At 52.8% G+C, this 15307-nt stretch overlaps 3 protein-coding genes across 3 annotated transcripts; 1 reads left to right on the forward strand and 2 right to left on the reverse strand.

Moving 5' to 3' along the window:
- Nucleotides 1–107: 107 nt before the first annotated feature.
- Nucleotides 108–4385, reverse strand: NEUTE1DRAFT_80101 (uncharacterized protein; the record flags this gene model as incomplete). The annotated part of the gene is made up of 2 exons (XM_009851644.1): nt 108–1495; nt 1550–4385. 2 exons carry the CDS (start codon nt 4383–4385, stop codon nt 249–251), a joined length of 4083 nt encoding a protein of 1360 aa, XP_009849946.1.
- An 839-nt stretch (nt 4386–5224) lies between these two features.
- NEUTE1DRAFT_121489 (uncharacterized protein) lies at nt 5225–8149 on the reverse strand (the record flags this gene model as incomplete). The annotated part of the gene is made up of 4 exons (XM_009851645.1): nt 5225–6304; nt 6377–7052; nt 7182–7254; nt 8136–8149. 4 exons carry the CDS (start codon nt 8147–8149, stop codon nt 5442–5444), a joined length of 1626 nt encoding a protein of 541 aa, XP_009849947.1.
- Nucleotides 8150–9456: 1307 nt separating this feature from the next.
- NEUTE1DRAFT_121490 (uncharacterized protein) lies at nt 9457–14510 on the forward strand (the record flags this gene model as incomplete). The annotated part of the gene is made up of 4 exons (XM_009851646.1): nt 9457–9509; nt 10351–10513; nt 11544–11825; nt 12060–14510. 4 exons carry the CDS (start codon nt 9457–9459, stop codon nt 14508–14510), a joined length of 2949 nt encoding a protein of 982 aa, XP_009849948.1.
- Nucleotides 14511–15307: the final 797 nt, after the last annotated feature.

The raw sequence follows: 15307 nt of genomic DNA on the forward strand, positions 1-15307 counted from the left end.
GAAACTTGAGGCTCGCCAGCTTTCTCGGCGCCAACTACACCTGACGACTTTCTCTCAACTCTGTTATAAGCCTCGCGAGAGAGGGACACAGACAGACCTGACAGATTACGCATGAACCAGTTGGATTATCATCTTTTGCGACTGCTAATCTTCGCTTCACTACCTCTACACCACTGGCAAATACATAAACCCTCCCACGCCGCTCGCTCACTTGAAGCTTCGCTGTTCCTCTGCACAGGCATCATGGACTATAAGTCTAAATCCCAGCCTAATGCAGCCCGAGCCGCTGCAAACACAACGCGCGCCGCGTTGCCGAGTCGCTGACCAACCTCTCCCTCGTCAGCCTGATCGCCAATTGGTGGCACCCGCGTCTCAGGTGTAGGGTCTTGATCCCTTATTCTGTGAGATAGCCTGGTGAACAGGTTTGGGCGTTGCTCGCCACCTTCACCACCTTCACCACCTTCACCACCCCCACCATCTTCACCATCTTCACGACCCTGTCCACCTTCATCATTTCCATCACCCCCGCTGTTACGGCGTTCCCAGACTCTATTGACCCCTGACCGAATAAACCTCCGAACATTGTCAATGCGTTCCCGGTCCCTGATTGCCTGTTGCCGAAAAAACTCCTCATTATTCTGTTCAATACGGTCTCGCCTTAGAGCTGCCGCTCTGTTCTTGGCTTCCTTTGACGACAATGGCGTCTGAGCTGGAGTTCCTGATGACTGAGCAGTCACCATTTCCTGCGTCAATCTCACGGGCTGCGCATGGGTTTGCCGTGCTGTGTCTAGCGGGGCTCGCCTTGTGAAATTGATCCTTGATGGCCCGCGTGACGAACCATGAACTTGTGCTTCTGTCTGCTGAGCGCCTTGTTGAGAGGCGCCATGTGGTCTAGAGGCAGCGCGCTCAACTCCACTCGACATGGATTGAGATGAAGCAGCCTGAGATGGACCAGCCTCAGATAAACCACTCTGAGTTAAGCCCGCCTGAGATGAGCCAGCCTGAGATGCACCAGACTGAGTTCCATCAACCTCCTCGTCTATGATCTGGAGGTACCGGTCTGAGCGGTCTGAAAACAATTTCTTGACAGCCCGTCCCACCATTTGTCGCTTTCCTTCACGCCTAGGAAGAGGCGGGGGAGCTTGAGGGTGGGGAGGACCGGGCAGGACCACTTCTTCTCTGATGCGCAACTTGTCAAACGGCTTGCGGATCAATTTCTTGATTTTGCGTGTGATTGAACGTTTCTTGGCTTCCTCAGGTAGTGGCTGGTCGTTGTCTTTCGAACCTTGTGCCGCTCTCAACAAAAGTGCCTGTTCATCGCCTGGCTCGTTGTCCTCCGGGGTTTGTGGCCCTGCCAACTGAGCTTCCAACTCATCCTCAGGCTGGTTGTCCTCCCACAGAGAAGTGTTTGGAGAGATGACTGCTGATAGACCGCCCCTGAGTTCGCAAACAGGAGTGGAATGCCCATCCATAATCACCATCCGATGATGCCTTTCTGGTCTTTTCTGAGCCGAGAGCCTCTTCTAGTAGCTGTAGCCCCCTTTCTTACTGTGTCCACTGTCTTCGTCACCTTCCATCAGCCCGTCTAGGCTGCCGCCAACTTGGTCCCCTCCGCCCGAGAACCATCCGCCAAAGACGAGCTTGACCAACAGTCTGTCCACACCGCCCACTCGTCTAGGCACATATTCACCAGCTTCTTTGATCTTTTCCTTGCCCGCTTCTTGTTCTGCCCTCCAACCCCTCTTCCTCTTCCGTCCAGCTTGAGCTGTATCAGGAACGTCGTCGGCGAGGAGATAATCATCGGCTCCGTCATCCTCCTCTTCCTCTCCCTCATCAAGCCCACTCGCACGGTCAGAGGCATCTGATGTTGAGAAGGGCGAGGTTTCGATTCTCTTCAGCTCCTGTACAACTTCCTTGATGCCGTTCTTAACGTTGCTGGCAATGGTTTGGAGTTGTGCAGTCAGATCACGTTCCTCCTTTTTCAGATCAACAAAGGCATCGACAACACCCACGTCTTCCTCAAGATCGGCGGCTGCCCAGACTTGTTGCAAGCGATGCATTAGCGCGACCAGGTGGTCAATATTGACGAGTAGTTCGTATAGAGGTTGGGTAAAGGATTCGAGGGTAAGAAGAAGGCGTCTGAGTAAGGCGCGAAGGTAAACTCGGTGGGCGGTAGCGAGGGTCTGGGGGTCACGGGGTTGGCGATTAGGATCAGTAGAATTGGTAGGTGCAGGAGGAGGGTTGGCAGCGGTGTTGAGCCAAACATCGGACTCTTCCAAATTCCCCTCGGCGTGAGACTCATCTTCAACCATGTCAATGTCGTCGCCATCAACTTCGTCGTCGTCGTCATAGCCACCCATGGAGACATCATCATCCCATGTCCTCTTTGAGCCGAAGCTGCGTTTGGATAGTCTCGAGTCTCTCCCTCTCCCTCTGGTCAAACTCGCGCCAGTAGAGGCTCGGCTTCTTCGTCCAGTAGAAGGTCTGCTTCCCATCCAGTCAGCTCCGTCCTTCTTCTTCTTCTCCTCAGAAGTCCGGTTGCCGTTACCGCCGTGGAGCCAGTCCTCGAAGCCCTCGGTCAGGCCTTCCACCACTTCGCCCTGGAAGTATGCTTCGGTCTCGCCTAGGAAGAAGATGGCCGCGCTGGCGGTAGCCCACGCGGTACGCAGTGTCTTTTCACGCTTCTCAACCCGTTCTCTAAGCGCCTTGACACGCATTCTGCTTCTACCTATGCGCGGAGGCGCAGGATGATGCCGTCTCAGACTAGTAATCTTCCACAGATCTGTCAACCGTAAGTGAGCCCTGCGCAGTGAAAGGAGATAGCTGTTGATAGCCGTGTATGTCTGGACATCATGAGGACTGAGGAATAAGTCCAGTGGGGAGGGTATGTTCATCGTCAAGATGGTGGGGGCCGAGAATAAAAGGTTGCGGAACGGCGTCTTTGCGATTTTCAACGACCCAATTTCTTCGGCCACGGCGGCGGCTGTGGGTGTCATTGTCGGTAAACCTCTGGAGGAGTTATCCGTGGTGTACTTGGGGATCGTCAACCGGACATGATCCCTGGCAAGTTCTAGCCCTTCATCCTCTTCGGACTGAAATTCGCCCTGAAGAGCGCCCATTGCTTGCCATACGCGGGTGAGCACGCCAGCTACTTCGCCCTCTTTGACAACAACGGTGCCGGGATTGCCACCCGCTGCAGCACCGCCAGTATCGCGGGACTTCTCGTAAGCAGACAAGTTTTCGGCTCGTCGCCACCGGCTTCGCATCTTCTCATCAGCTTGCTGGGTGAGTGCCAAGGCGAATTCTCCCCGCCGGAGAAGAAAAAAGTCCCGAAGCAGCTGGAGGTATTTTTCCACATCACTGAGCGGGAGCAGCTGTGCCAGAGTCGTTCTTGAGAGATACTGTCTGATCTCGGTAATGGTATTCGAAAAGGTTGCCGGGTCAATCGGATGCGACAGGGTAGAAAGCTTGGTCAGTTGCGTTGAGAGGTGATCGGTCCCCTTGAGGCTCGAGTCTTCCACACTTTTGGCGCGGATCTGGCGCAGAGATCTCCCGATGAAGAGCATAGAGGCTGCCGTAGATCGCGTGACGAATTTGGGAAGAAGCTCTTGCACGCACAGAAACTGTTCTTCGCCATCATCATCCTCCTCTCTCCACACAAAGAAGTCATCAGCCCCAAAGTCTGGCAACCGTCCATACAACACCCACGCAGAGACTTGCTTTAGCCACGCTGTCTCGGCCACCTTGACCAGGTTCTTGACGACTTCTTCGATATCCTTGTACCCGGTCTGCATCAACTCCCTCAGCCGGTTGATCACCATAGGGCCTGAATGCACTGGCGGCTCACGTTTCCTAGTCGCCGAGCTACTGTGCCCCTTTTGAGCGGGCCGATGGGTCAAGTCATGGGGTTGACTCCCTTCCCACTCCATCTGGTCGACACTCTCCACATTCTCCTTTATTCCCTTCATCAACTGGTTCACAAAGCTCCCTAGCCATTCCATGCGTCGGTTCCACTCATCGAACTCGCCGACCACGGCCGTCAGCGGCACAATGTTGTAGGCACCCACAAGTGCGGCATCTTTTTTCAGTATTGTCTCTTCCACTTGCAGCACCTTGCGCTGAAAGGCAGCAAGATGGTCATTTCGAATGGCCGTGGCAATAGCACGGCAGATGATGGAGGGATGGGATGTGCTGATGCGAGCTGTATGAGAGAGCAGGTTGATGTGGAGCTCTGAAAGGTTGGCAAGCTTGGAGAGGAGGGCGCGTTCGGGTGGGGTGAGGGCCGACTTCAGCGGGGAGTCATTGGAAGTTGTTGAGGTGGCTGCGGCTTGTTGGAGGAGAGGTGAAGGGTGTCCTGAGAGGGAGAGGAGAATTTCGTGGAGCATTGTGACGGATTTGCTCTTGATGTTGACGTTGAACTTGAGGGTGGTGTCGAAAAGAGGGACGGTAGACGACTAAAGCGGAAGGGCGACAGCTGTTAGTATATGAAAGACCACAGCGAGCGAACATTTTGGTGCTGCTAGAGGTCAGTACAACTTACGGTTTCTCTAACGGGTGCGGAGATTCGTCGTCCTGCGACTGTGATTGCCGTCTAACAAAGGCCTGATAGAGAAGTATGAGGGTCCCGAAAATCTCGAACCTGCAGCACATGAGGTGTGTATGCCTGAGCCACGGCAGCTAGAATCGACCGTCTAGACTGCTAAATGTAGGTGCTGCAGCGGGGTGTTGATCATCCCGCCGTAGGTAGGTAGGGACGACAGCGTTGTGTTGACACTAAAACCCCCAAAAAGGTGATGTGTAACGGAAGTGGGGACAGTATGGTTGGTGTATGTAGTCAAGCGACAGTGAAAAGGAGTTCCAAAAACGGGAAACTTGAAGTTACGAAGACATAAACGATGGTGAATGCTCAGTAGTAGAAGCTTGGTGGTAGCATTTTAAGTTGTCTCGCTTCTTGGGCTCTGATCAAGTCGTGGGTTAAGGGCACTTATGTACCCAAGAACAGACAGATGGAATTGGTCGTTCGTGCCTGTTTGTCTGTAACTGAACCTGAAGTTGCTGTTAAGGTAAGTAGACGGAAGCCTCAATCGGATTGAACTGAAAGTGATTTAGGCCGAATTGCAGGCGATCGCGATCCGTTCGGACGCGTTGAGAAACCACGACAGGGGATGTCGTGGTCACATGACATCATGGGAACCTTGAGGGTCAGATAAGAAAAAAGAGTGGCAGATAAGAAGTTATCAAACAGCAAATTCCCTCCCTAATCTAGTGTACAGACTAATAGACACCGCATCAAACGTGCACCATCAACACGCAATTTGGTCTTTGCAGTCATTCATTGCAACATCCTTGAAATGCAAACAGGTATAGTGGGTATTTGAAGGAGAAACATAACTAATCGAACATCATCAGCAGTGCAGTTGTGCCTGCCTCACCAACAGAAATCAACCCCATGTCTCAGACCTCCCTTTCATACCAGCCGGTTGCTTCCCACCCCTAGTGCTTCCCGGTGAGGTCCTTCCTGCCCTGTTCATCGGATCGCTGTTCATTCCTCCTTCGCCCGGACTCAGTACTCCCCCATCACCGCCTCCTACCGTCACTACTCCTCCGTCTGCCGTGCGACCCACCACCATGCCCTTTGCGACACTCTTGAGAATCGCGCGCCTCGAAACACCCGTGACATCAATATACACCAGACCGACGTTTTTCACTCCGCCACCGAGACTCCTAGATATCTCGCCCGCTTCGGGACCCCACTTGTGCGCAACTACCGTGGTCGCAGCCTCTGACGTTGACGCAAGCAAGTGCCGACCTGCCTGCTCCACGCCATCCATGACCGTCGAGAAGGCCATGAAGCTCTTGTTTAGCAGTCCCGGCTTGTAGTTATCCAGGGGCTGCCCATCTGGTCCAAAACCCCTGGTTCCCGTCTTTCTAGGCCCGCGACCGCCAAGGGTGGCGCCAAAGTTCTGTGCAAACTTGCCAATCTGTCCTACGGTTTTGGCAGACAAGACGGCTGCGTTTCCAGTAAAGTGGCTGATACGGCGAATGTGTTCGCGCGTGGCTGGCTTGAATTTCATGGGCTCAGCGGCCGGTTGCGCCCTTTTCGTGTAGTTATCGGCTTGGTTCTGCAGAAGCTTGGCAAGCATGTCGGAGCCGGTAATAATGAAGCGCGACGCGGCGGAGGCGTTCGAAACAAGGAATGATCTCTTGTATGCGGGGTGAAGTTCGGCGTCGAACAATTCGGGCGAGGCGGGAGCAACGTTGATCTTTCCGTTGGGCGTAGTCGGGAGCGTAATCTCAACCGGGTCTGTTGACATATAATCTTAGCCAAAGAAATTTGGACAAGTTGAGACAGGGGATGAGGAGCGGCAGTACTAACCTTTCGATCCCGGCTTCAACGCGCTATCTTCGTGAACTTGGTAGCCCTCAGCCAACTCGCCAATGACGCTACCATCGTCCTCATCCACAAGCACGATTTGCCCTGGCGTGGGGTTGCTTCGGCTTCCCTGGGCATATGCCTCACCGGGCCCATAGTCACCAGGGTTGTATGCCGGCAAGTCCTCCGCCACTCCGCCCTTGGATCCTGTTGATGTACCTGTACCACCCTTCTCGTCACTACTCTTGTTGCTCCTTTGATTCAGTCTTGGAGGTGGTGCCCGTTCCAGGAACGCAGTGCATTGCGCAAGAATGGTCTCAAAGGTATCCACGTCCTCCTGTATACCCTTCCTACTTTCGACCGAGGGGAACTCGATCCTTGTAAAAGCACCACTATCGGGTCCGAGATCCCATCTAGGAATCAGGTAGCTCGTGGGAGGTTGGTGGTAGATCTGCGTCGTCGCTGGAAGGGGAAGATCGAGCTCGGGCGGCAGGTGAAGATGCAAGTAAAAGTCCTGTTCTGCGTTTTCAGTGCCCAGTGCCGGGTCCGCAAAGGCAGAGCTTGTTGGCACCATTAGCAAGGAGAGGGTCTGTGGCCCGGCGGGCGTTAACGATTCCTCCTTGCCATTGGCAATGTGGTAGGCTGATACGCCGTTGATGGCGTAGAGCAGCTTGGGGTCCTGTCGGGCGGTTGTCATGTTAGTTCCGGCTCAAAGGACGAACGATGCACTGCGCCGTTGTTGTGGTTGTTTGTTTTGGTATGTTGCTGGTCTGGCACCGTTTGGAAGATTGCTGAATGATGATCTTACGTTGTGACTCGACGCCATTCTCAAGTGAAACTGTAGGTGGTGTGGCAATCTGATTGCTTTATATTTCGTCGAACTTGGAAACGGTTACACGGGACGGGCTTGGTCAAGTGTTGAATGATGTCTTGGGATCGGAAACGACGTAATCGTCTTTCGACTGAGGGTTCCTTGATCACGCTCAGCACGCAGTCGGCGGGCAATGCGCTGCTTCCTTGCCCAGGTGGTTGGCGCAGCTGCGGGGTATCTTGCTGTAAGTGCTATAGCACACCCTCTTGGAAATAAGTCGTGCGATTGGCGGGCGCAAAAGCTGTGATGAACCGAACTTGTTCAAGGTAGGTGTGTGATAGATTAGGATTACAAGCGATCAAGGTTTTAAGGATTCAGAAGAGAGAAAACTGAAGAAAACGTTCGAGCTCAGATATAAAACTTCCTTTGCAAGCGGGGTCAGCTTTGTGACCATGGCGATTCGAGTTTCAAAATAGCAACACCGGAACTTCTTTCCCACCATCGTCCCGCGGTTCCTGGGTAAAAGAGCTAGGGCTTGGTTGCCTCCAGGCGCTTAGAGCTCTCTCCTGTGTGGATCATGCAACAAGAGGCCTCTCGGGCGGGAAGCATCTGCGGCCGACGTCATTGGACCCCACCCACTAGTGTAAGTAACATCATTTTGCGTCTGCTTTTTCATGCCTTCATGCTACATACTTACCTGCACGCTTCTCAACATTACACATCCGTTTGCCACGACGAGGAAAGAGAAAGAACCCTCTATGTGGCTCAGCAGTTGCTCATTGATGCTGTGCGTGGTGATCTCAAGATTGAAAGGCAATTTGGAGGCAAGTAATGTCTGGAGTTCCTTGGCGTGAGAAAGCTTATCGCCATTTGGGTCAGCGGATGGGGTTGCCAAGCATCATGCCGCCGCCGTTGGGACGGGGATCACCGCAGTCTCGAACGTCGGCTCACAGGTTGCCGGACATTTCCAAAACAACATCTCTGTCTGAGGCCCTGGCTGTCTTCTCGTGAAGGTGTATGCAGAAATGCACACAGGGTTGGGGTTGTCTATACCACATCCTTTTTGACCACTCAATTGCACATCACTTCCTAGTCATTAAGTAGAAGAGCACCTACTACCATGGATACCTACGTACTGGACTATAGATTTGATCCAACCATCCATATCGTTGCTGATTTTGCTGATTCAACACGTCTTCATCTGCTAGTCTGTGTTCTAGAACAAATTGCTTGGAGGAGACTACAGTGCTGGGTGCCATGTCACACGACACGGCAGCGCATTGACCTTATGTGTCTCGGAAGCCAACCGCCGAAGGGTAACGAAAGTGCCACTACGACCGAGTGGCTGCACCAAGCCCCGTCCCGGCCGCTGCCAAACAGTCGTACAGGGTAGGTAGCCTGATTGTCTACCGTTCAACGGCTCGAAAAGAATGTTGCAGTCGAGTCCCGGAGTGGCCACTCGCTGAAGGATCCCAATTGTTGCGATTCGTGATCCGGCAACTCGAGGACCATGATGATCTGTGTAAGGGTGTTGGAATGGAAGATTTAAAAAAATTGGTCACGGTAGCCTGCTACCCCCCAAACAATTTCAGTCAAGTAATTGGCCATCGAATGCTGCGCGCCATTATCCTGTCATGAGGCGGATAAGATCATACAGAGTTTTCCTCTAAGGAAGAGATCACTGATGGCCCGTGATGTTGGGAATGGGTATGGAATATATGTTGGGGGATCAAATACTGTGTACGCGGTAGCCTCATCTTGAGGAGTATCATTTTTGGTGACTTTTGACAGATACCGGAAGTGTATGCGCAGTTCAATAATTGTTAATGATTTGCGCGGGCGGTTAGTCGATTGATGGCCGGACGGGATCCTATTTGACGGTTTGATTGACATCGATAGCCCTATATGCTAGCTGTCACACTGCATGGTGGTTACAACTGTGAGCGCGGCGGACCTAAGAGCGGCCAGGAGAGGAATGTGAATGTGAGATATGAGCAGTGTAGTTGAAAACCTGGCTCGCACCATTGTATCTGTTCTGGCTGGACCTTGAGCCTTCAAGTTCTTTTCAATGTTCCCACAAGAGACAAGCAAGGCATGTGGACGTGCAAACATTGCGAATGCTACCCAGCAGGAATGAACCCCCGCTTCCTTCAAGTGCCTATCATGGTGTGTATCCGTACGTGTGGTCCAAAAGAGAGTAAATGAGGACTAAAGGAGAGGTGAAGCAAAGAATGATGGAAACCGGCCAGACTGAAAAACTGCGTTGAGAACGATGCCAGGTGAGAAGTGGAAAGACGGGAGGAAGCGCGGGAAGCAGCAGCAATGGTGGGTCCAACTGTTATCAAGTGGAGATGTGTAGCGTGCTAGTGGAGACCTACATTGGCCTTATGCGATCCGGGGCCCGGAGGCGGAGAGGGCCCGACCTCGAAGGGTCCATCTGGACAGGGACCCCAGGCGCAGGGCCCGCATCGATGTGCCTGATCAACCAACGCAGCTCCGTCCCTCCGTCCGTCAGCTGCCCCGGCCAAGCTGTCACGGTCAGGTCTGTTGAAACGGGCTTATCCGTCATCGTCAATGCCGCCCGGTTCGGTCCGTTCTTCAGCTTCCATCATGATCTGAACTTCAGTTCAGCTTTGATATCGTCTTTCACGTCCAGACTGGCATACAGTCGATAGTATCTCACCGTCGAGCTAATGACTACCTCGCCAGTCAATATTGAGGCGCATCCAAGACCAATGACTGGAGCTTGCTATACATCTCCCCACGTACGCGCACGGTACTCGGCGTATCTCACCTGTCACGGCAGGCTTTCGGCCAACAACACTTTTCCGTTGCGTAACGTTGAATTTAGTGCCCATGATGTATATTCAATTTCTTTATGTCAGGTTGTCAACCATTACCTCCTGCCTCCTTGGTCTTCTGAACGGTCACTCAAAGCTCGTCCCCTACCTCAGTCCTCGACGGGTCAACACCCTAGAGATACCCCTTAGTGTAGGTCTCCAAGAACATATGATGCTTGAACTGTAAACTTCACAGTACGTAAATTGCATACACAGGCCACACTACCAAGCACCACTCAGTCACCCCAGTCGCAACCCTGGATCCAATAGCTTCAAGTGGAAGTTATTCACGACGGATCAACGCTGTCAAACATCTCTGCCCGCAGCCTCTTGGAGGATTACATAGTTACCTACCTCCCGTCAATTGGCTGCACATCATTCAGCACCACCACGGCACCATCACCCGGCATAACCACTTTCAATACCACCTTGATCCTCCCCCTCGCCGTTGTTGCCTCCACTCGTTGCGCTCCACCTTCCACAACCATCGTGACAATCACCACCATCAGCAACGCCGGCCCCCGGCTGACACTTAGCACTGCCGCGCACCATTGGATTTTTTTTCCTTCATTTCTTCTTCTTTGACATCCGGCCCCCAACGGGCTGTACGGAGTACACGGTACACAGTACACGATACACGTTCTTACGTTTCATCGGTCCCCCGCCTTCAACCTCGAGGTTCCTTGTCCTTGACTTTATTGCAACGCCTGCCCGGCATTATCGCGCTATTAGATTGGCCTCGCATGATACAGTCCTCTTGATCAACTTGTTCCAGTCCGGGCCGTATGTCGCCTCGCTTCCACTCTCGGCATATTCTCCAACACATCACCTAGCCCTTTGCTGTTTACAATCATTTACGCAGCAACGCTCAGGAGGTTGACGGCTAGTTGCATTTACGCTGAGTGCTGTCATACATTGTGCAAACGCCCGCCTGCTTCTGTTACCCGTTGTTGCTCCCGTGCTCCGTCTGAGCCTTTGAGCTGGCCTAGCCCAGCACCACCAGCCTACGAGGACAACCTTTTTTCCCTGACCAGCCAACATCGCCGACCCAAGTTTACAACCACTGACGCCTGGCTAACTCGCCTGCTGCTTATCCGAACCGTTACTGCCTACCAAGCCTTCTTCTCCTGCCGTTCCGGACGCGAGCACCAACACTATCCTGCCGTGCCCGTTGTGTACTGCCCGGTTGTGTCGTGTCGTGTCATGCCCATACGCCTTCTGCTGAGCAATACGACCATTGACATTCAGTTGCTCTCATCGCAAGCAAGATATCGACCGTCTCGCATCTGTTCCCGCATCAGGTCGCTACCTCCCGCGGCTGCTTTGACCGGCGTCTGCGTTGTGGAGTCGGCTTCGAGGACAGCTTGCTTGCTTGCCGAGCTAGGTTGCCCGGCTTCTTCTCCGCGGACTGCTTTTCCTTCACGGGTACTTCTGTGGGCAGCATTCCCTACATCCGCCTTAAAGGGTCCCCTTGAGAGACCCAACCGCCGGCACGATAGCGTCCCAACTACGTATCCAGTCTATCCTCTCCCCCGCCGATCCGCCGGACGCCGATGAGACTTCGGCTACCAATAGTACGCCAACCGGTTCTACTCCAAACCGAAAGTTTAACGACGCGTTCGCCGCGCCGGGCTCTGGCGGACCGCCCTCTGTACTTCCCGCCGGGTCGGTTATAGCACCCAGGATTTATACCAACGACCGGTTTCCCAACAGTCGCCAGCCGCTGCCTCAAAGCTCACCGCTCGCTACCGGGGGCGGCGGGCTTCGCAGGCACGGCCAAATACCCGAGAATGCCAACAAGGTCTTGATGGTCTCCGCGACTATGAGGCCTACCCCTGAGAGCCCTGCAAGCCCTGGCATACCTGATCTGAAAAGGGGAGCCAAGCGTACCCCTTTGCGCTCGAGTATTGCCTGTCAACGTTGCCGGAAATCCAAAATCAAGTGCAACAACACAGGCGGTGATGCGCCCTGCGATACCTGTATCCGAAATGGCAAACAATGTATCTACCCTGACGTGGCGCCTGCTCCCCCAAAGCGAGCTGAGCCGCCCGCCGGTGTCAAGTCGGAGCAGGGTTCCGAGCGGAAGCGGCCGAGGAGACTCGATGATATCGCCAAGTTGGAGAGCGCTGTTCCGCCTGCCGCTTTCGCCGAGGAGGTTCTCACGGCGCCTTATCTTACCGAGAGTGTTTGGTCAGAAATCTTTGACCTGTACAAACTTCACTTCGCCACTGAGTTGCCGTTCCTTCACTTGGCAACTCTCAAGGAGAAAATGGGAAACAGGTTCAGAGCCAAGCAGAGTGACACATCTCCCGAAATCAACCTCGTGCTCCTAGGGGTCTTGACACTGACAGTACGCTTCAACCCCACGTTGGTGTCTTATGTTACAACACTCAGGACAGCTTCTACTGTTTCGAGCGGCCCAAAGTCGCGCCAACTGGGCATCAGTAGTGATGCGACGACCGCCTCCGAGTTCTATGCCGATGTCCTCACAAAGGCTTTGGGTGGACTTCGAGCCAGCATGACCATGGCATCAGTCGAAAGGGTCCAGGCCTTCCTGATGCTAGGCCTGTACGAGTGGGGACAGGCGCGACCCAAGGTGGGCGGCATGGCGGCATGGATGTATGTCGGAATGGCCATTCGTATGGCTCAAGCTCTAGGCTTGGGTGATGGCGATAAAGAGGACAGCAAAACATTCAAGTCCAGACCTCTAGACGCCTTGAGATTGTCCATATCAAAATCGCAACTGATCATCGCCAAAGAAATCAGGCGACGTACCATGTTTAGTTGCTTGATATTGGATCGCTTGCTGGGCTGTGGCAAGGGGCGTGCATCGACAATACGTTCTGAGGACTTGCGAATTCAGCTTCCCTGTTCTGAAATGTCCTTTGACCTATCCGAAGACGTCTATACTGGTTTCCTCAACCCTACAGCCCAGGAGATGGCAAGAGGCCCTATATCCGACAGTGCCGACAGCGTCCTAAGTCGCTTCATCCGACTCGTTGATATCTGGGGCGAAATATCAAAATGGAGCTTTGCCGGTGGTCGCTTTACAGAACAACATGCTCCTTGGAAGCGTGAGACAACATTCTACCAGCTCCGCATGAAGCTTGAGACGTTTTATAGCGAACTACCGGAGCGGTTTTGCTGGTCGAGGAGCAACTATTACAAGCACGAGAACCACCACGCTAGCAGTGTCTACGTCTCCTTGCACATGCTTGGCGCGGTATGTAAGATTATGCTTCATCGCGAGTACATACCGTTCATTGCAATCCGATGCAAGAAGCCAGTTGGCCCCCTCGATGAGCCTACTTTTGCCGAAGGCGATGAACCGACCGGATTCTGGAACGAAAGCGCTGAAGAGATTTTCAGAGCAGCTAAGGATATTGTTGATCTCATCGATATTTCCCAACAGAAACTTCCCATGTCGACGCTCGTTTTGTTTGCCGTTTGGACGGCTGCCTTTGTCGGCATATATGCTGTTTACTTTCCTCATATCGATGTCGAACGCCACATGCTTCTGCCACCAGACGAAGATTCAGGGATCGAGTTCGAAGAGATCAAAAAGGGACCTACCGGCCTGACGTACAAAACACTACAGCAAATGGGTAAATGGCTCAAGATGGCAGACACATATGTGCAATATTTTCATGATATGGTACGTTACTACGACACGGTAAAGAAGGACTACGAAGCCGCGGCAAAAGCGGCGGACGGGCCAGGCGGTGAAGCTAAAATTAACGTTCGTCTTCTTGGTGGCGGCCTGGAGGAGTGGAAATACCAAGGACTGAAGGTGGTCAACAATGGCGAAATCCTGGCGGTTGACGACGACCGGCACAGCATTTCTCGGGATAGCACGCTCGAACCAGCCTCCAGCAGACATGATGGCCATCATACGGACCACCACACCAAGACCCCAAGGTCGGATTCGCTCTCGTTCACCCCAATCAACACAACAACGCATCACCACCAGCACCCATCGTTAGATTCACCAGCAGACACCACTCGGACGCCAGACGGCGAAAACATGTCCTGGCATCACCCACCATATCAACGCCCAGTCACCGGCGGCATGCTCAGCTCCAGCAGTCAACACCAGTCCCCATCTCAATCATCATTCGCGGCCCTGAGTCCGCATCTGGCGACTGTCAAACAAGCATTAGGCCCACCGCCACCACCACCAGCGGCTGTCTCAGGCTCCGGTGCGGCAGCCTCGATCTCGACATTGCCCAACATACCCGTGTACAACTCCTCAAATGAGGTAATGCAATATATCCAGGAAAACCAGAGCATACCGTGGAATCAGTTACCAGGCGGTGTCGACCACTTTGCGCACGGGACCGATGACTTTTGTTTTGATGAGACGGGCAACGGGTTCTGGGGGTCGATGCCCGTTGTTATGGGCGCCTCTGCTGCACATGGTTATGTGCCACAACCGATTGTTGGGGTGAGTGGACAGCAGGGAACGGGTTGGAGTGGACTTATGTGACGAAGCAAAGAAGATGGCTGGGGTCTGAATGTTGTAGTGGGGGAAATCACCTTTTGTTTTTCTCTCTCTTTTTCTTGGTTTTGATCTACTACTATGTGCCAAGGCTGTATGTCTTTTTTTGTCATTCATCGATTACGGTGTCTTGAATGGTTTCTTTTTCAATTTTCAGGGAGCGGTTAGCTAACGATATCCTACACATGTGTTGGTCCGGTGTTTTGGTGATCGCCTTGAACAATACATGGTCTGTTTCTTGTCCATAGTTTTGGTATTTGTACGTATCTTTGTAAACCAATTTGGGCTTTAACGATGGCACGATAGGGTTTGTTTGGGGGGTCACTTTTTGAAGGACGGTTATATTACATTAGTTTACTGGGCGATACTTCGGAGTAACAGGACGATTATACTTTCCCAAATACCTATGGAGTATTCAAATGCCACAGAGAGCTCCAATGCAACATAAAATAATCATCAGCTCGACCACGCGGAAAAAGAACACTGTGATTCAGATTTCCCCTCACTTTTGTCCCCGTTTTCGTTATGTGAAGAGAGGATTTGGGTTTGTGATACAGTATAAAATGCGAGAGAAAGGAGAGAGCAAGACGTGTTACGACAGCTTGAGCGATGAGGATTGTATACGGATATGCAGTGTGTTAGCATGTGAATGTATCATCGTTACCGACACTCATATAATATGTACCGGTTCCAAAGAAATGCCAAATGCATGACATGATATCTAAGCCTGAAAAACCTTGACTGAAACAAAGTTCTTCTTGTTTGGGGTATCTTCCTGTAAGACC

The sequence above is a fragment of the Neurospora tetrasperma genome (assembly GCF_000213175.1).
Source record: "Neurospora tetrasperma FGSC 2508 unplaced genomic scaffold NEUTE1scaffold_2, whole genome shotgun sequence".
In the NCBI taxonomy this organism is placed as follows: domain Eukaryota; kingdom Fungi; phylum Ascomycota; class Sordariomycetes; order Sordariales; family Sordariaceae; genus Neurospora; species Neurospora tetrasperma.